This window comes from Anabrus simplex, chromosome 1 (assembly GCF_040414725.1).
Source record: "Anabrus simplex isolate iqAnaSimp1 chromosome 1, ASM4041472v1, whole genome shotgun sequence".
In the NCBI taxonomy this organism is placed as follows: domain Eukaryota; kingdom Metazoa; phylum Arthropoda; class Insecta; order Orthoptera; family Tettigoniidae; genus Anabrus; species Anabrus simplex.
The window spans coordinates 1,304,945,837-1,304,967,990 of record NC_090265.1 but is presented as its reverse complement, the minus strand read 5'-3'; the positions used below and the strand labels follow the sequence as shown (position 1 = coordinate 1,304,967,990).

Below are 22,154 nucleotides of genomic sequence, written 5' to 3'. Positions count from 1 at the left end.
TGTTTTATTATTACTCAATCTTCATCCTTTACAGATGAGGTGTTTTACTTTCTCCCTTTTTTTTGCTTCTTAGGATTCCGCACAGTCATTTCTTTTCACACTGTATATCATCTATTAATTTCTGTGTCAACAGTGTCCAACTCTTCTGCAACTTTCTTTTTTTTCTGTACTTTTGTATATTTCTGCCTACTTTATTCAGTCTTAGATATTTTCATTCCATGCCTTCTTTTCTATGGCCTTTTTCTTTTACTCTTTTATTTCACCAAGGACTGTCTTCCTGTTTCACCTTTCCTGATGATCTTTCACATATTGTTTTCTGCACTTCCAACCAAGACTTCCTTTTAATTTTTCCATTCCTCTTCCCCACTTCCACTTACTTTTCTGGGTAGGAACACTTCTGGCTCATCCCTTCCTTTCAGCTTTCATGTTTTAATTCTCTCTCTTTTTTACTTGTGAGTGTTCAATCTTTCCTACTTTCAACAGTTATCAATGCCCTATTATCCCCACCAAAATCTTCTCCTGGCATGACTGTATCATCCATGTTCTTATGATATGCCTTTTCTACCATTATATAGACTATCATTGTTTTCTTTCTTTTATCTCCCCGTCCATATGTGGTAATTTTCTTAGTACTTTTCTTCCTAAACATGTGTTTCCAACTATGAGTTGGTTGTTCCTACAAAAATCAATCAGTACTGTACTTTGTCTTTATTTGTATTTCCATGTTCATAAGGTCCTATATTTTCTTCTCCTTGTCTCTCTCTTCCCATGTGTGCATCCTGATCTCCCATTACAAATATCTCTTTATCTTGTATATGACTTTCCACTTTCTCCAAGATATCCTCAATGACTTCATCGTTATTCCCTGTTTGAGAAGCATACACTTGAAAGATATCTTTCATACCATTTTCAAATTGCATCCTCATTACCATTATACTGTTTCTGACATATTTGTTATAGATTCCAAATATTCCTGTATTTCCTTCTTCAGTATCAATTTTTAGGTTGATGTCCTCTGCTCTAGAACAGCCTGTATCCATCTCTAAGTATGATGTCTCCTGTACCTTTCCTCTTTGTCTCAATTTGTCCTATTTATAAATGTCCAATAATGAAATTTAAATAGTTTTTTATTGGCTGTACCCAATGAATTCAGACCATTCTTTATAAATCTAATTAAAATGATTCAGTTCTTAGTTGACAGAATTATTTGTAGAAAGTGTGAAAACATACATGAGGGAAATATCTGCTTATAGTAGGCATTGATAATAAAGGTTTACTTTCAATTAACAAATTTTAATTTTCTTTTTCCACAGATGTCAACATCAGCTGGATGGGATGGTGTCTTGGATGGTATTATTAATGAAGAGGCATGCGAGAAACCAAACAATGAGTTGGGTAATCCAGGAAATTGTGGATCAGCTACTATTGGCATTGCATTTCTTCTGGCATATCTTGTAATCAGCTTCCTGATTGTTATCAACATGTACATTGCTGTCATCTTGGAGAATTACTCCCAGGTAGGATATAATTTGAAAACCATGAAAAATATAAAAGGTATACATGTGAAATTAACCAATAAAAATAAAAACTTATTAACTATGATAGATGATTAGACTTATTAGAGAATTGCTACGTAAAGTAACTCGCTGGTAAACCTAATAAAGGCTTTTGTGCTGTTGTACAAATGTATCCATTATCTTTATCCTTTTCTTTTCCAACAGCAAACATTACCATTTGACTGTGTAATATAATAAACTGGGTCCAAGGAAATTTGCTGTTTTAAAGGAATCCAATATCTTTGTTATTAGTTCTTGAAGATAAGGATGACAATCGTTCACCATTGTACTAAGAGAAAAAAACTCTTTATCTAATGTAAGACGTTTTGGGGATATAGTTAAAGCAGTGGGTTGGGATATAGTGTCATATCTGAAATATTAATTTGATTACTATTTGCATGAAGGAGCTACACCAAACAGGTGCGCTGACTTCAGGTAATTATTGTGGGGGGGAGACATGATTAACATGAACACAGGCCTGTGAAGTGATGAACAACCATTAATGCAAACTTTCTTATATATTAATAATATTCACAAACAGAAAAAAAAAACACAGAACACAAAACAAACCAACAGCACGCATATTTTCAACTGAGGAAAGGGCACGAAGATCGGAGCGTCAGAAGAAGTACTGGGAAGACCGCAAAGCCCAAACAATCCCTTCAAAGAGACCTGAACAATGGACTGACTAAAGTGATCCTATGTGGTGATAAACGAAGGAGAAGAAGAAGAGAAGAATACAGCTTAAAAACATTTAAGCTCATTAAGTCTTTAGGCCTTTTCATTCGTGAAATTACCAGCGTTTCGCCCCAATGTAGCAGTGGGCTCATCAGTTGGAATGCTACACCTTTCCAAGACACTGGTGCTAGTTCACCATTAAGACACCACTACAAGCCTCCTATGTAGTACAATACAGTGATGATGCACTAAGGGAAGCATGTGCCTCCACTTATATAAATGTGTGCCTTTGGCCTATATCCAAAAAAAAAAAGTTCCCAGAAGGAAACCATAATTTAATTTCATCAATTGCATAATGTTAAAAACATTCAAGCTCATTAAGTCTTTAGGCTTTTTCAATCGTGAAATTACGAGCGTTTTGCCCCAGTGTAGCAGTGGGCTCATCAGTAGGAATGCTGTACCTTTCCAAGACGCTGGCGCTAGTGCGCCGTTAAGACACCATTGCAAGCCTCCTACATAGGACAATACAGTGATGGTGCACTAGGGCAAACATGTGCCTCCACTTATATAAATGCTTGCCTTTGACCTATATAAAAAAATATGGTTCCTATAAGGAAACCATAATTTAATCTCATCAGTTGCATAATGTTAAAAACATTCAAGCTCATTAAGTCTTTAGGCTTTTTCAATTGTGAAATTATCAGCGTTTCGTCCCAGTGTAGCAGTGGGCCCATAAATTGCATAATGTTAAAATCATTTAACCCTCTTGGAGCCAGGAACCAATCTGGTCAGCTGCTCACCATCAGCTGGAAGAGGCCAGAGCTCCACCTACACTCTACTACTATAAAGTGCCAGGCCGTTTTTAGTGGAAATACATGTATTTTAAAATTTGCGTATATCTACCGGTCTATGGTAAATACCGGCAAGAAATTTTCAGCATATCGACTACATAGAATAAACAAATTATTTAGAATGATATAAAGAATCAGAAAAGTTTTATTGTTGATATTATAGTTGTCGATAGCGTTTATTTTTAGGAAGAGAAAAACATATTCGCACTTTCTCTCTCAATATCTACTTTGAAAAAAATCATTTACGATACAAAAGTATGTAATGATGTATAATGTATTTCTAAATAAAATTCTATAGAATAATTAATTTGAACTAGAAAATTAAAAACAAAATTTGAACATATGTCACTGGTAAAAACAAGATAATTTTGCTCACCGATAAAATTTGCGTAAGTTTATATGTATCGATGTATGGCAAATACTGACAAAAAATTTTCTACATGTGGACAACATATTATAAAAAATAATTCTGAATTATTAAAAAATTACAAAATAATAGTTGATAAGTTATTATAGTTTTTGTTTTTTGCAAAAACCTTTTCTCGTTTTTGGTTCTAGTATCTATTTGAAAAAAGAATTAGAATACAACAGAATATATGTAATTAAAATATCTATGGCACTAAAGCACTTATATGCTTTGGCCTACCAAGTGCCCGCTGCTCAGTTCGAAGACCTGTAGTTTACGAGGTGACGCATGGTCAGTGAGACGATTCCTCTCAGTCATTACTCTTGGTTTTCTAGACCGGGGTCGCCCTCTCACCCTCAGATATCTCCTCGATTGCAATCACTTAGGATCACTTAGGTTGAGTGGACCTTGAAGCAACTCTCACGCCCAGGTAAAAATTCTTGACCTGGCCGGGAATTGAAGCCATTTCCTCCGGGTGAGAGGCAGGCATGCTACACTTGGCATTTACGTAATGATAGAGGACTATAAGTTACTATAAGGTTTAGGAGAGAGAAAGTGAAAAGTAAATTAAAGTATGATATGGGCAGAGAATCAGATGGAGGGGCATGTTTAGGTCAAAGAAGTTCCATGAAAGAGACAGGAGGTTGAGGAATGTTGTTGGATTCATTGGGATAAATATCCAAAAAATGTTCTCCAGAGACATTATCATCATCATCATCATCATCACCACTAGTTTCATCTACCACGATATTCACAGTAGCTTTAGTGCCGTTAGAAACAAATAAACATCTTTTCTTTAGCTGCGGTGATTCTGGGGGCGTGTCCGGTATAATTTCATCACTACTCTCTGAACTAAATTCACTATTGCTATCCGATAAATTATCCGCGTTAACTTCACATTGTTCCACATACTGCATTAATTTATTGTCATCAATACCTGCTGAAAAAATATCATGTGAACCACTTGCCATTTTGCTGTCACAAATCCACTCACTCACTCACTGCAAGGAGCAATCTCTTACTGACTGGTTAGCAGTATTTGTAAACACAGGAAATTACTCTTGTGAAAGCTAGAAGACCCTTTTAGAACTGCCAAAGTAAAGTCAGGCACACAATAACTTGTAGCTCATTTACTACAGGTTATCACAAAAATATGCACGTCACTATAGGTTGCCTCAAAATTATGTATATCACAGAATTTAAGCCAGCTGATGTAATCAGCTCTGGCAACTTCTGACTGGATTTTTAAAGGCCGACCTGATCGGCTTTGGCAATTTAAAGGGCGGGTGCTTACACTACCTCCTGATTCCAAGAGGGTTAAGCTCATGAAGTCTTTAGGCTTTTTCAATCGTGAACTTACCAGCATTACACCCCAGTGTAGCTGTGGACTCATCAGTTGGAATGCTACACCTCTCCCAGACATTGGCGCTAGTGCGCCATTGAGACACCACTGCAAGCCTCCTATGTAGGACAAACAGAAAAATGGAACAATAATATAGCTTCTTTCTCAAATACATTTTTGAACGAGTCTTATGTACCGAGTTTTGAATAATATTCACAAGTAAACCGGAAATAGAACTTTATCCATAAATAAATATTTTGAAGGAATGTCTTTTGTACGAAGCTAACAAAAATGATTACAAGTAAAAAAAAAAAGTAAAAACTTGCTTCATAATACCTACATTTTGTGAATAAACGTCCTGTTGTATATGTATATTATTCATTTCATGATACAAAAAGTGAAAAGCTCTACCACCAGATGTACCGCCTGATCAGTCTCCATTGGGAAATGTAGTTCTCTGAAGGAATGCCTGCTTTCTAATCTAATTCCTTGATATAAAATCATCTGACACCTTCTCCAGATTTATCACCTTAGCATCCTTCCTCTATGCAGAAGGCTCAACGAGGTTAATCTCCGCTGTCCTGTAGTTGTACAGAAATAAGCCTTAAGTCTTTTAAGATAAGTTCCAAAAAAACAAAGACACCTCCGTACAGGCCATGAAGGCCCTTGGAGGAGTGGAAGGTAAAGGCTTCCACCATTGTTAACCGCGGCACGTGATGGAGTAGAGTGGTTAGCTCTACGCCCGGCCGCCTTTGCCCCCAGGAATTAACCTGGTACTCATTTTTGGTGTAGGTTGAGTGAACCTCAGGGCTATATGCACCTCCGGAAGTGGAAATCTTGTTTCTTAAATTTTATGACTTCCTGACGGGGATTCGAACCCACGTCCTTCCGGGCGAACCGAGCACGCCTTTACCGCCTCGGCCAGGCAGCCCCTAAGATAGGTTCCAAATTTAAAAATAACTGTTAATACATTTCAAAATATTTTCGAGTGTGATTTGATAGTATTTGATGCTGTTCTTTCAAGAACAAAATATCACTCTATTTTTAATCAAGTTGTTTCTTTTTCAGGTATAATTGTGCTATTGTAAGTTTTCTATTTCAGGTAGTTCATAAACTTTGTTTATTGATACATTAGTTTTGACAGACTTAACCTAACCATTATAAATTGACTGATTTGAAACTGAAAGGCAATGGCTTCAAATATGACAAATAATACAGATATGTCAGATTACTGGATGTTCACTAAAAGAACAGAGTTATTTAAATGAAAGTACAGTATTTAATTTTTTAATTCATTATTACAAGAAGAGCACCCCTATTCTTTTATTTTCAGCTGACTTCTCACTGGCCTTGCCTTGCCCAAACACCTTTCGCTATAGCAGACGTAGTTTGCCACTGCTGCCTGAACAGTTATTGAAAACCTAAAAATATTCACTTTTCAATATTTAAATTTAAAAGTAGCTGATAATTTCTTCTCATAGGTTGCTTATAATAGTCTTTCTTATCATATTATGTTAATGGACATACTGGTACCTTATTTCAATTATACTCTGTATATATATTTTGCTCCTGTAAGCATTCTCACCTGAGCATTTATACCTGCAGATAGATGAGGATAGATAAGCTGCAGGATAGGAAAATTAAACAAAAGTACTTGGACAATGTCATGGGAAAAGGTGTACATTGAAGTGAAATAATGCAATCCAGGTAGCTTGTAAATGTAAAATAAAAGCACATTTAAAGTTGTTGTTGTTGTTGTTGTTGTTGTTGTTTGAGTCATCAGTCCATAGACTGGTTTGATGCAGCTCTCCATGCCACCCTATCCTGTGCTAACCTTTTCATTTCTACGTAACTATTGCATCCTACATCTGCTTGTCATATTCATACCTTGGTCTACCCCTACCGTTCTTACCACCTACACTTCCATCAAAAACCAACTGAACAAGTCCTGGGTGTCTTAAGATGTGTCGTATCATTCTATCTCTTCTTCTCGTCAAATTTAGCCAAATCAATCTCCTCTCACCAATTCGTTCAGTATCTCTTCATTCGTGATTTGATCTATCCATCTCACCTTCAGCATTCTTCTGTAACACCACATTTCAAAAGCTTCTATTCTCTTTCTTTCTGAGCTAGTTATCGTCCATGTTTCACTTCCATACAATGCCACGCTCCACACGAAAGTCTTCAAAAACATCTTTCTAATTCCTATATCAATGTTTGAAGTCAGAAAATTTCTTTTCTTAAGAAAGCTTTTCCTTGCTTGTGCTAGTCTGCATTTTATGTCCTCCTTACTTCTGCCATCATTAGTTATTTTACTACCCAAGTAACAATATTCATCTACTTCCTTTAAGACTTCATTTCCTAATCTAATATTTCCTACATCACCTGCCTTCGTTCGACTGCACTCCATTACTTTTGTTTTGGACTTATTTATTTTCATCTTGTACTCCTTACCCAAGACTTCATCCATATCATACAGCAACTTCTTGAGATCTTCTGCAGTCTCAGATAAAATAACAATATCATCGGCAAATCTCAAGGTTTTGATTTCCTCTCCTTGGACTGTGATTCCCTTTCCAAATTTCTCTTTGATTTCCTTTACTGCCTGTTCTATGTAAACATTGAAAAGGAGAGGAGACAAACTGCAGCCTTGCCTCACTCCTTTCTGGATTGCTGCTTCTTTTTCAAAGCCCTCGATTCTTATCACTGCAGACTGATTTTTATACAGATTGTAGATAATTCTTCGTTCTCGGTATCTGATCCCTATCATCTTCAGAATCATAAATAGCTTGCTCCAATCAACATTATCGAATGCCTTTTCTAGATCTACGAATACCATGTACATGGGCTTGTCCTTCTTGATTCGATCCTCTAAGATCAGACGTAAAGTCATGATTGCTTCACATGTTCCTACATTTCTTCTGAAGCCATATTGATCTTCTCCCAACTCTGCTTCAACTTGTTTTTGCATTCTTCTGTAAATAATACATGTTAAAATTTTGCAGGCATGAGATACTAAACTAATGGTGCGGTAGTTTTCACACCTGTCAGCACCGGCTTTCTTGGAAATAGGTATAACAACATTCTTCCGAAAATCAGATGGGACTTCTTCTGTCTCATACATCTTGCACACTAAATGCAATAACTTTGCCATGCTGGTTTTTTCCTAAGGCAGTCAGTAATTCAGAGGGAATGTCATCAATTCCAGGTGCCTTGTTCCTATTTAGGTCACTCACAGCTCTGTCAAACTCTGACCTCAAAATTGGGTCTCCCATTTCATCAGCATCAACAGCCTCTTCATGTTCCAGAACCAAATTATCTACATCTTTACCTTGATACAACTGTCGGATATACTCCTGCCATCTTTCTGCTTTGTCTTCTTTCCCTAGAAGTGGCTTTCCATCTGAGCTCTTAATATTCATACACCTAGATTTCCTTTCTCCAAAGATTTCCTTGATTTTCCTGCATGCAGCATCTACCTTTCCCAGGACCATACAGCCTTCGACATCCTTGCACTTCTCCTTCAGCCATTCTTCCTTAGCTACCTTGCACTTTCTATCCACTTCATTCTTTAATAGCCTGTGTTCTTTTCTGCCCTCTTCATTTCTAGCATTCTTGTATTTTCGTCGTTCATCAATCAGGTTTAGTATCTCCTGAGTTATCCACTGATTCTTAGTTGATCTTTTCTTCCTTCCTAACATTTCTTCAGCAGCCCTACTGTCTTCATTTTTCATGACTATCCACTCTTCCTCTATAGTGTTTTGTTCAGCCTTTTCATTTAGTCCTTGTGCAACATGTTCCTTGAAACAATCCCTCACACTCCACCTGGTTTCTGAATCTCTGCCTAATCATAATGAAGTCTATTTGATACCTTCCAGTGTCTCCAGGTCTCGTCCACGTATACAGCTTTCGTTTGTGGTGTTTGAACCAAGTATTGGCAAGGAGTAAATTATGATCAGTGGAGAATTCAACCAGCTGACTTCCTCTTTTGTTCCTTTGTCCCAATCCAATTTCTCCTACTGTACTACCTTCTCTTCCTTGGCCTACCACTTCATTCCAGTCTCCCATCACAATTAGTAGTTAGAAACAAGAAATGTAGTTGACTGAGAACAGTAACCAGGAAAATAAATTCAATCAAACAAGTACTGTAATCATACACTCTTAAAGATGATCTAAAGAATTACTTTGGAAATAGTCTAATAAAGTGGTATGGAAACCTTTCTGGAATATAATTAAGGATCTCATGTCCTTATATTGCTGTGTTTTAAGACCAACTTTTTTGTATGGAAACAAATCTTACGTAGATTTGGGATATCTTATTCATCATTCATAATCTAGAAGTAACAAATAAGAATGTAGCAAGAATGATAGCTGGTGCAAACAGATGGTTACTATGGTAGGAGGGTATTTGCAATAGGAAATCAAAGGCTAAGCTAGTAATGAATATACTGGGATCACATGAGGCAAATGGAGGCTGGGAGGTTACCTAGAAGAATTATGTACTCGGTTATGGATAGGGTTGCCATAATTCCCTTCCACAAACCTGGAACATAAGTATACATAACAAAACTCAATAGATTATTGACAAAAGAGCTTTATTTAAAGCCACCATAATATAATGGCAATGGTAAAAGAAGAAACCTCTTTCACACTAAGTGCACCCATTCATCATACTGAAATGAAAATCCACAACCTGTTTCCAGTCATTCAACCTGGTCAGGAATGGAATGAATGTAGCCCCCATCTAGCAGCAAGGATAGGAATTGTGTCAGCTGTCGAAGCCTGTCGCACTCCTCTGGGGCAATGATTAATGACTGACAGATGAAATGAAATTATATTGGAGAGTGTTGCTGGAATGAGAGATGACAGGAAAAACCCAAGTTCCTGGAGAAACACCTGTCCCACCTCTGCTTTTTCCTACACAAATCTCACATAGAGTGACCGGGATTTGAACCATGGAATCCAGCAGTGAGAGGCCGGCGCGCTGCCACCTGAGCCATGGAGGCACCATTCATCTTACTGTGGCACTTATTTACAATTAATGTTTCTTATCATACCAATCATATTTTTCAGAAGACTGTACTTTGTCAGGATATTTTGATTCTTTTTCACTGCATATCTATCTATATATATATATATATATATATAAATGGATATATATATATGTGTGTGTGTGTGTGTGTGTGTGTGTGTGTGTGTGTGCGCGTGTGTTTTTTTTTTTTTAAATGACATATCTCCTTCTAAACCACTGGAGCAATTTCAATCAAACTTGGTATGCTTATGACTTATTATCTGGAGACGAGCACTGTGGGGATAAGCCATCCGTAGCTCCCTTAGGGGTGGGGGGTCAATGTATAAAAATAATAAAAAAATGTGTCGAAACCACAGTTTTTGGGGTTGCTGAGGTGAATAGTGACACTCTGGATTTTTTAAAGTCCAAGTTCAGCCCCCTTTGGGGTGGGGGGGGGCGAGGGGGGAGTGATATATAAAATTAAACAAAAATAGTGTCGAATACGTAGTTTTCGGGGTCGCCGAGGTGAATTGTACACTCCGGATTTTTGGTATCAAGAGACAAACCACGTGGGGGTAAGATAGCCCAGGAAATCTTAGGGCAGGGGGGCAAGAGGGTGAGATATTAAAAATCTTCAAAATTAGTGTCGAATCTATACTTTCGGGCTCTCTGAAATGAATAGTGACACTCCGAAATTTTTTAATGTCCAAGTTCAGCCCCCTTTGGGGTGGGAGTCGATGGAGGAGTAATATATAAAAATAATAGAAAATAGTGTTGAATCCATAGTTTTCGGGGTCGCTGAGATGAATAGTGACACTCCGGATTTTTACTATCAGGAGACAAACCACGTGGGAGTAATACACCCCAGGAACCCTTAGGGACTGGGGGGACGGGGGGCGGGGGCCGAGGGGTCTGAGATATAAAAATCATCTAAAGTAGTGTTGAATCCATACTTTTCGTGGTCGCTGAGATGAGTAGTGACACTCTGGAATTTTTTTAAGTACAAGTTCAGCCCCCTTCCTGGTGGGGGTGCGATGGGAGAGTGATATATAAAAATAATTGAAAATAGTGTCGAATCCATAGTTGTCAGGGTCGCTGAGATGAATAGTGAGACTCTGGATATTTTATAAGTCCAAGATCACCTTACTTTGGGTTTGGGGGGCGAGGGGGGAGTGATATATAAAATTAATCGAATATAGTATCGAATACATACTTTTCGGGGTCAGCGAGGTGAATTGTACACTTCGGATTCTTTTGTATCAGGAGACAAACCACTTGGGGGTAGGACACCCCAAGAACACTTAGGGGCAGTGTGGGGCGAGGGGTGAGATAAAAATATCATCGAAAGTAGTGTCGAATCCGTACTTTTTGGGCTCACTGAAATGAATAGCAACACTCCAGAATTTATTAATGCCCAAGTTCAGCCCTCTTCGAGATGGGGGGGGGGGGGGCGATGGAGTAGTGATATATAAAATTAATCGAAAATGGTGTTGAATACATAGCTTTCGATGTCGCCGAGGGGAATTGTACACTTCGAATTTTTCGTATCAGGAGACAAACCATGTAGAGGTAGGACACCCCAGGAACCCTTGGGGGGGGGGGGGGAGCTGAGATATAAAAATCATCGAAAGTAGTGTCAAATCCATTCTTTTTGGGTCGCTGAGATGAACAGTGACACTCCGGATTTTTTTAAAGTTCATCCCCCTCGTGGTGGGAGAGTGATATATAAAAATAATCGAAAATAGTGTTGAATCCATAGTTACATGTAATTAATCTCATAATAGAACCGTATTGAGGACAATATATTAAAATTATAAAATCCTTTTAATAACAACCACCTACTCAATACAATATATTACTCATTGAATTATAAAATAATCATGAGGTGTCTTAAATAAAGGAACATGTTTCGTTCGACATAGCGAACATCATCAGCCTTAATTTACAAAGATTAGGTCAGGGCCCTGAGCTGAATGATAAAAATTGTTAAAAGAGTGACAATGCCATAATAAAAAGTAAAATGATAACATTAGACTTAAAATTGTAACAATAGGTACAGATTAACAGCAAGTATTTGTAGAGGAATACTTTGAACGATGGTAGTCTATAAAGTTAAAACAAACATGAGGTTGTTAAAGTAAAAAGATATAGATATAGTGGATCTTAAAATATATGTCAATGCATGAAGTGTGGATTAATTATTGACTATGGAGTCACCAATGTGTTATAACATAACTTAATTTTTCCTCCCTTTTCTTTCATTCCTGATTTTTAACTCCAATTGTGCCATAATCTGCTACATCCATCTCTGGTTTGCTGGAACTCTCCCTACTTTCAAGTTTATAGTTACTTTTTAACGAGTCCACATTGGTGTCCTACGTTGTATAAGATTAATTTTACTGCTAGCGTGTAAATACGGACTAGTTCAACTTGTATTTCCTTCTGGCATTGTGTTGGCTCTCCTACAGAATTCCTAACTACTGAAGTTCACGTCATTTCAACCTTAGTTTCGTCGCCATGCGCCTTTTAACTGACTCAGTTTGACTCGTACTATTCAATAAACTCTATTTCAACTTTTGTTTTGCTCAATTTAAGAACTCCATAGTCAATAATTAATCCACGCTTCACGCATTGACATATATTTTAAGATCCACTATATCTATATCTTTTTACTTTAACAACCTCATGTTTGTTTTAACTTTATAGACTACCATCGTTCAAAGTATTCCTCTACAAATACTTGCTGTTAATCTGTACCTACTGTTACAATTTTAAGTCTAATGTTATCATTTTACTTTTTATTATGGCATTGTCACTCTTTTAACAATTTTTATCATTCAGCTCAGGGCCCTGACCTAATCTTTGTAAATTAAGGCTGATGATGTTCGCTATGTCGAACGAAACATGTTCCTTTATTTAAGACACCTCATGATTATTTTATAATTCAATGAGTAATATATTGTATTGAGTAGGTGGTTGTTATTAAAAGGATTTTATAATTAAAAGGATTAAAAAGAATCCATAGTTGTCGGGGTCGCTGAGATGAATAGTGAGACTCCGGATATTTTATAAGTCCAAGTCCATCCCCCTTTGTGGTGGGAGGCGAGTGGGGATTGAGATATAAAAATAATCGAAAATAGTATTGAATCCATAGTTTTTGGGGTCGCTGAGATGAATAATAACACTCACAATTTTTAAAAACTCAAAGATTAGCCCCATTTAGGGAGGGGGAGAGGGAGTGAGATATAATAATAATAATAATAATAATAATAATAATAATAATAATAATAATAATAATAGAATACACTGACGAATCCAAAGTTTTCCGGGTCGCTGAGATGAATAGTAACATTCTGGATTTTTAAAGTCCAACTTCTGCCCCCTTCCTTTGGCATAGGGGGTGAGAAAGGGTGAAAAAATAAATTGTCAAAATTGACCGAGATAATGGACGTGTGTATGTGCCAGTATGACTTTCAAGTATGACTTACTACCTGGAAAGCATACTGTTGGAGTAAGATGCCCCTAGAACCACCTAGGGAAGCAGGTGAAATAAAATCCATATTAATAAATTGTAGTCAGTTTGGCGCAAACTATATATACTGTAATATATATATATAAATTAAGGCATAAAAATGAAAACAGACGTGAGTTAATGAGACCATTCTAGGCATCTTAGAATCTTAAAACTTGGTACCAGACAAGCTGATGACTTCAGGATCCCTAGATAAATCTAAAATTCTCAAAATTCACTGAGGGGGACACGCTTTAGTTTCATATCTGCATAAGAACACAGCGGCGATATTTATCCAAAACAATAACCTATAGGTTTCATGGGCTTAAAAGTTTCCTGAAAGTCCTAACTTTTAATCCCCTCCCCCATATCAAGATGGTAGCACAATCTCCCAGACAAGTTAGAAAATAGAAATTTGGCAAAATTATAGCTTATTGCCTGTAACCAATGGAAAATTTACGAGATGTTTAAAAATGTTATTTTTACCCCCGAAAAATATCGAAATATGGAGGCAATTTTAATGATGGTGGCAGACCTTCCTTTCGAGGTATTTGGTGGCTAAACGGTAAGTCATATCACAAAACGGATGGCACAGTCTCAGTTCAATTTGGAGTGATCTACAACTTTGGTCCTATGTCTTTTTGTCATACCTCTATCCCTTATACGATAAATTTGGCTCTATTTCTGGATTTACCTAAATTTTGCACTTTGTACACGTATAATTGATGGTTTGATTCACTTGTAGGAAAGATGGGATCATCAAATTCTATATGAATATTGGCCAACCCAGTAGCCATATGTAAGCCAAATTCTATGTTTGAAGCTGTTGCATAAGTATCTGAAAAGTAATTCACTGTGTGAAAACCTTACACAAATTTCACCCTATTCAACGTTTCTAAAACAATTTTACCTTTAAATAGATGAGATACGAGGAAATATCATAGGGCCAGCCATTTAGATTGCTAAATGTGGCTAGAGGCGCCTTTTCGTACAGTCCGTTTTTCGATGTGATGCACCGTTTAGCAGCAGTTATTCTGTAAATGAAAGTGAACATGCATATACTTCCATATGTCGATCTACATTTATTCATTTAAGTCGATTTGTAGCGATCTAGAAGGGGTGTGTCTGACATTGTTCTTAATACTTTACAAATCAATAGTGACTGTCAGCAGGAGGGCATCTGCTGTTGTAATCAGTACTCCCCACACCGACTTTAACTGGCAGTAGGAATGGGGTCCTCCTCCAACGCCTGTGTACCATTGTAATGAATAATTCCCTTCTCGATTTGACTAGCAGAAGGGAAGGGAGCGTACATTTTTTTCAAAACTCTTTTACCTGATTCTCTTTATCATTAGGTATAGGTGCCCCCTTGCAAGGGTGCCCCCGATTATGAACAAATTTACCCATCAAAATGTGACTGATGTTACGCATAGTGAATTGCGGTAGACAAGTTGACCTGTCGTTATCATCGCAACTCCGCAACTCGCACTTTACACTGGAAACAACGTCTGCGGACTTCCCTATGCTTTTTCTCAGATTAATGCCAAGAGACATGCAATTTAAAAATTCTTATTTTCTTCATGTACAGTAATTTACTTTGATGTCTGTATACAATGTAGAATACCATAGCGAAGCACGGGTACATTTGCTAGTGAGTTCATAAAATTCAATTATTTCATATTACACACCTAAAGATTAATGTGAAAGGATCTGGGACTTTTACAGGAATTTTACTAAAATGACTGGGACAATTTTCCCATCCTTGAATTCGGATAATCCTGGGTTCCCTTGGCGTATGGCAACTCTTGTTATTGAGAGTTAAGGAAAGAGGGAGATTTGGGAAATGGTAATTAGATGCATTTTTTAGTGATTTCAAATTAATAAAGTAGAAACAGAAGAAATTAATGGGCTAGTTGCAAGTAGAGTCTATGAAGGTGTTTAGTTCGTTCACAGAATATTGTAGCCTAAAACAGAAACATTAATGTGTGTGAGAGAGAGGGTGTATACTGTAGATTACTTTGGAAACTCTGAAGGGTAAGAGAAGTATAGAAACACCTAAAGGTGAAAATTAAACTTGAAAATGCATCAAACCAGGTGAATCACTGGAGACACTTAAGGCTCTCACAGAAGCTTTGATCCGAATTGTGAAAGGTATATCAAGCCAAAATAAAAATGTATGTATGTTATGATTACAGTTCTCTTTGATTCAGATATATTCTATACTGGTTGTCTTCAGCTTGCATACTCAAATTTATATATAGAAGCTTCTTTTGTCTTCTTAAACAAGTTCTGTTGTTGTCATAAGTACTGGGATGAAGAATGTACCTGTCCATTAACTTCCAAGAAAAAGCTTCCCAGTTCAGAACTGAGATCTGTGAACCATCCATTAGAATGTCTTTCTTCCATTAATTTCCTTTGTAGTGTATGGATTCAATGGTATTGTTAATAATTGTAGGAAAGGTTTAATTTTGAAGTGATCCCCAAAATTAATATAAAATGTATAAATTTAAATCAAGATATGTATTAATTGATATGTGAAATATTCTACTTCAAAGAAATTCTTAACTTGCTAACTCCATTCTTTTCTTCAAGCTTATTGTGTCTTATTCAGACATTGTACATGTGTGTTTGCTGTATTTGTTTATGGTTACTTTTACATTAACATCTATACTTACCTTCCTTTTTTTATATTTTTAGGCTACAGAAGATGTCCAAGAGGGTCTCACGGATGATGATTATGACATGTACTATGAGATTTGGCAAAATTTTGATCCTGATGGCACACAGTATATCCGCTATGACCAACTGTCAGACTTCCTGGATGTACTGGAGCCTCCGCTACAGATCCATAAACCCAACAAGTACAAGATTGTTTCTATGGACATTCCTATCTGTAAAGGTGATCTTATGTTTTGTGTGGACATTTTGGATGCCTTGACAAAGGACTTCTTTGCAAGAAAAGGAAATCCAATTGAAGAGACAGCCGAGTTAGGTGAGGTGCAGGCACGGCCTGATGAGGTTGGTTATGAACCTGTGTCATCTACGCTGTGGCGTCAACGTGAAGAATATTGTGCTCGTCTCATACAAAATGCATGGCGTAAACACAAACAGCAAAGGCTAGGTGGTCCTAGTGAAGAATCTGATGATCCGGGTGATGATTTAGCTCCTGACGATCGACGTCAGACTGCTGTGTTAGTGGAAAGTGATGGTTATATCACAAAGAATGGACATCGGGTAGTTATTCATTCACGGTCACCAAGCGTTACGTCTCGATCTACTGATGTCTGAGCCAGGCCGTGTCCCCCCCTCCCATTCGCACGCAATGAAGAGAACACATAAAAGAAACTTTGCCCTACCTGCCTTTCTCCCTCACTGGGAAATTGCATTTATTCACATTGGAAACATGATGCATATTCTGGTGCATTTAAAATTTTAACATAAATATAACATGTAATTTGAAGCTGATATGCACTTTGCAATGTGAATGCAATTCCAGACAGGGAAAGAGGAGTCTCTGTCCTTCACAAAATACAATTCAGATCAGACCCTGCGGTGAGGTCCCAAGGGAGGACAGGGAACATCCAGCTGCAGGCTATGAGGATGGACTGGGCTCAGCTCATTGACCACCAAGCCTTATGGATCCTTCCCCGCCAAATGGCTCAAACTCATTAATACCAGAAGGCTTGGAGTAAGGTCTTCAGGTCAAGTTACTGGAATCCTCTAATACCTGTAGAAAAGATACAGAGGAAGTAAAATTGTGGATTCCAAATATTCGTCCTTGAGACCTATCAGTTATATGCCCAGACTGAATCTTCCCCCTGGACTTTGTTTCAAGCAATGGGTGGTGATCAAAGTCTCCGTCCTCAGTCGCAGATTCACTGAACATGAATCACCGGTCGTTCATCTTGGCTGGGAGTTGAGTGGTATTGAGTGATGTGGCAAATGGTTTCACATCTTTGCTTTATTTTGGTAGTACTTTATTTATTGTTTTTCCTGCGTGTGAATATTTTTTCAACTCTCAACCTCCTTGCCTTAATAAGGTAGGAAGGAGTTGGGGCAGATTATAGGAGGGGAGGGACGAGAGCTATTATTGGTGGGTTCCTTCAAATCTGCTGTCTACTTGTCTGCATCAGCTTGTTACAATTTCGAAAGTGATTGCTATTCAATGAACGCAAGTTGTGTGCTTTGTTTGCAAGACAGTTTTAAATTGATTCGATTCATTCTCCAGTTTGCCAGTGCTACATTATCTCTCAGTTGAAAAGATACAAGCTTTGTACTGGATAAGTGAACTGACTGTCATCACATTATTTTTGTATTGATTATGTATATTTTTTCTTGCAAATATTATTGAAAAACAAATAATCTCAAAAGAAAGCCAAATACTTCTGCTGAGAAGAGACATATGCATGTTGCTTGTGTTTTTTTCTAATGAATGGAAGAACATAACATGCAGCTGTTGTTATTTTTTTTTATGCAAGCTCTTGTCGTGATTTTCACTTGTTATTTTTCTACACGATTATCCTTTTTATGCTGAGAAAAAAGTCTTCTGGGTATAACTTGTAGATATTTCCATTCTAATGTCAGTTAAAACAACAATACTAATTATCTACCCAGCTCATTTTTTCCCAGACTATCTGTAGGGGAGTCAGAAGTTAAATGTGAGAGTTCTAAACTCCAGTAAAACACAACACTTATCAAAGAAAATTTATAAGGGTAAGAGAATATTTTCTTGTAACCTTGAAAATTGAATAATGTTCAAATATCTGACACTTATATTACTGAGGGTTTTTTTTCGGTTTGGAAGGAGAGCTTAGATTTTCAGTTTGTGTCATTGCTACTGTTTGGAACTCCTGACACTCTGTCCCCTTAGATTTTATGGAGGGAACTGTTATGTACGTTGGACAACACATTTCTCTTGATAAATACACCATCCTTTTCATACAAAGCATTTTCCTTCTAAACAGTTTAGGTATCTCTATCAACAAATAAAAAATAAATGCAGCATTGATTTGCTGTAGGTGTGTTACATTGTAAAGTAGTAAAGCCTATGCATTGTTTCTTGAGAACAAAAATCCGTGCAGTTCAGCTTTAAATATAGAAATGACAGAAAGGGTGTCCCTATTTATTGACATAATACAAAATATAAATATTACTGTTTTAATAAATATATTTTATTCTGAGCTGGGAGAATTTGACAAGCCTGGTATCCACTCGCTCTCTTTTAAAATCAAGGAACTTAAATTGTAAAATGAAGTTCCTAAAGCAATAACCAATATTAGGATGTGTCCTAATTAAGTACTCATATAATATCAATGTTTATTTTATTTGTATGCTTCTTATTAATTTTATTATGGGACTATCTCTGTTTTATATGACAGTAAGGTGCTCGAATGTCAGCTTGCAGTTTGAATCATAAATCTGCAGCCTGCACAGCACCCTTCTTCTTCCCCTGTTGTGTGTGTGGGGTGCAGTTTCAGCGATCAATGGTTCAAACTTTAAATTGAATGGTCAATAAGGGGGGAAATTTTAAAATATGTATATTGAGATAGTCATGTGTAATTTTGTATTTTTCTTCCTTCCTTACCAATATCACATGAAGTGTTCATATTTTCTTACAAATACAATTAAAGTTCTATTAAAATTATTCTTTAATTTTAATTATATATGAGAAGTAGAGAAATACCAGTTTCATAGACTACTCAAGAGAGATAAGATTGTCTCATAATGTTACATTGAAACACATATAACACAAATTATTTACAGTCTTTTCTTTCCTTTCACATTTCTCTTTTCCCTTCACTTGAGAAAGGTAAGAGATCAATTTGAAATGAAACCTACTGTTTATACTTCATGATGGAACACATAGCAGGCACTGCTACATCTTTGTTATCAGGTGGCTGGGGGCCACAAAAGAAAAAAGTGTAAGAAGACAGAGACAAAGATTCTGACTGGTCACTGAGAAGATAAGAACTGACAGAGAATGAACAAAATTAATATGATCAAAATTTAAATTCCTTTGATTAAAGAGTTTCTAAATAGTACTGGTAACTGTGTGAATATCATTCTACAAAATTCTGGGTTCTTGAGAAAATTAAAACTACTCACCTCTTGATGTGAATGGCTTGAAGTCTGCTGTAGAGCTTTGTAAATTCTTGCAACAAGGCCGCCAAATGTGTGATTTGTCAGCTAGTCCAATTAGTGCAATACAATGTCCAAATGAAATTATTTTTTTTATACAGTATAATGAAAACAACAATCAGACCATAGTGTTAATTATGTAAATACGTGATATATCATTTGAAAATGAAATGTTGATACTCATTAACATGAGCTAATGCATCATGCCTGCACACACACACATATTACAAATTATATTTATATAATTAAATTACTGGTTATGCACAAATTGGTTATTGTATATGGAGAGGAGTGAAAGAAGACATTCATCACCAAAATGCCATTTTGTTAATTTGAAATGATTATTTATAACACTGGGCTTTAAAGGAAAACACTTGTTGCTCAAAGTTGTAAACCAACAAAAAAATCTTGTTATGTTCTGCAAAACAATTTTTTATAAATGATATCCAGTGTTAATAAAAATAACTACAAATCAAATGCATGGAAAGTGCATTTAGTTGCTATTGACATCTGTGATGCATCTCTTATACTAAGTTGAACTCTGTTTGAGAAAACATGGTTCTTCTGTTTAGGGAACGCTTCTATAGCACAATGTTACACAGTGAATGCTAGTAAGAGAGAATAAGAGTGTACAGTACTGTATGTGTGTATGTGTGTCTGTCTGAGAGAGAGAGAGAGAGTGAGAAGAAAGAAAGAAAGAAAGAATGAATGAACGAATGAATGAAAGGAAGAAATGTTAAATACTACTAAGATAATCATAATTAACTAATAATATTGAGTACTAATGTTGTTGATGCTTCGTGGTATGAGTGCTGTCCTATGACTGGAGGCTTGCTGCAAAGTGGGGTCATTGATTGATCCATATCCACAATTTTAAAAAAAGAAAAAGTCATTCATACTATGGCAAATATAGATTTCATAGTCTATAATTCGGTGCAAAGCTGGTCTAGATGCCGAAGAAGAAACAAAGGAAAAAAAAAAACAGTGTAAACTATTTGTTTTTATTAAGAAAGAATGGAACTACTGAATAGAATTGCATACAGTCCCATCTTCTATATTTCATAAAGCAAACCAACAAGTTTGGTGCACAAACACATTTGCATAGTAGCTCTTAGGAAACAAGATCAACCACTTATTTTGAGTATAGCATTATTAGGCACATTTGTTACCAAAGTTTGCAGGGAAATTCCTGTCAATTTCTTCTCCATGACAGGGATTTTTTTAAGAAAATCATTTTAAGAGATATTACCTAAATGTATATCTTTTCTCTACCTTTTTTCTTTTTTTACAAAATCCTGAAATCTAACTGCTTTTATACACAACACTAAGTGGGGAGTATTATGTGCCCAAATATTTGTATTTTAATTTATGTTGGAGCAAGTGAGATACATTGTGTGAATATGCCATAGGTACATATTATGAATATACTCTCAAATCGATTTCATATTGTGTGTTCATAAAATGTTTAATGACATGACAAAGAGATAGATGTAAATAACTAAATCCAAACAACGACTCAAAGGAAAGTCTTCACCTGTGGGCTATTTATCTCTTCCGTATGGTATAAAAAAGAATAAGAAAGTTATTTTATACTAAATTTAAAAGAAATCATGTATGGTATGTTATTTTTTTATTTACTTCCAAACATCCCATCAACATATCCATTTCACGAGAAACTTTGCAAGAGCACCAAACTGAAAATAATTTGAGGCTATAATCCTCAACAAAGGAGCTTTCCTGATAGGATCCTGATGGGAACTATGCTACGCACTTCATAGCTTCCTCTGGCATCTTGTAGGTTCATAGACAATACACGCTGCTGCTGCATAGTGTTTTCACACACACAGACACAGACACACACACACACACACACACACACACACACACACACATACAGACACACACTTACATACACACATACATGTTCATATGCACACATGAAGCCACACACAAACATAAATACAGAAACAGGAACATAGAGATTGCATTTAATGTACCATCATGGCAGAGGGGAGGTTTTCATCCACTCCAAATTTGCATACCTACTCTCAAAAATATTGTAAGAAAATGGGGGGAAATACTAGCATATGTGTCCAAACTAACATAAGCCAAAAAAAAAAGAGTTTGTTTACAAGAAAACAAAACAAGAAATTTCTAAAAAGAAATAAAGTCATGTTGCCATTTCAATTTTTAATTCTCCAGTTTTGCCTTTATGCTTGCACTTTACTTCCTTTGTATCATGTTTTCGATTTCACGGTTTGTACTATAATAATAATCTGTACATAATACATCATCGAATAAATTTTTGATAACTTATCACAGAATACTGGAATGCGTATTTTAAGTGCCACTTCCTTATAATATGTTGTTGTTGAAGTGTACTCTATAAAATGTTTTGTTGGTTATTGTGAAGAGCATTTGCAACAAAGGTAAGTTCTGAATATTTCTAATATATTTAAGCATGCTTTAAATTACATTTATGTTCTTCTTCTGTTATTCTCTGTTTATAATGTTCATTTAAATTGTGTGCATTTCCCATTATAGCAAACCATTGTTAATAATTCCAGTACCATATTATTTAAGAAATATGGTGGTAGGAGTTAGTGTAAGATATAGGTGAGTTGTTCAAGTAAAAGTGCAAAAGTTATCATTTTATAGGAA

At 36.3% G+C, this 22,154-nt stretch overlaps 1 protein-coding gene across 1 annotated transcript in view; it reads left to right on the top strand.

Moving 5' to 3' along the window:
• The window catches only part of para (paralytic), a 947,817-nt gene extending 926,008 nt beyond the window's left edge, over positions 1-21,809 (top strand). The window contains exons 35-36 of the mRNA XM_067137715.2: positions 1,314-1,517; positions 16,053-21,809. Coding sequence (XP_066993816.2) covers positions 1,314-1,517; positions 16,053-16,643 — 795 coding nt within the window. The 3' untranslated portion in view covers positions 16,644-21,809. The remainder of the gene's footprint in view (positions 1-1,313; positions 1,518-16,052) is intronic.
• The last annotated feature ends 345 nt before the right edge of the window (positions 21,810-22,154 follow it).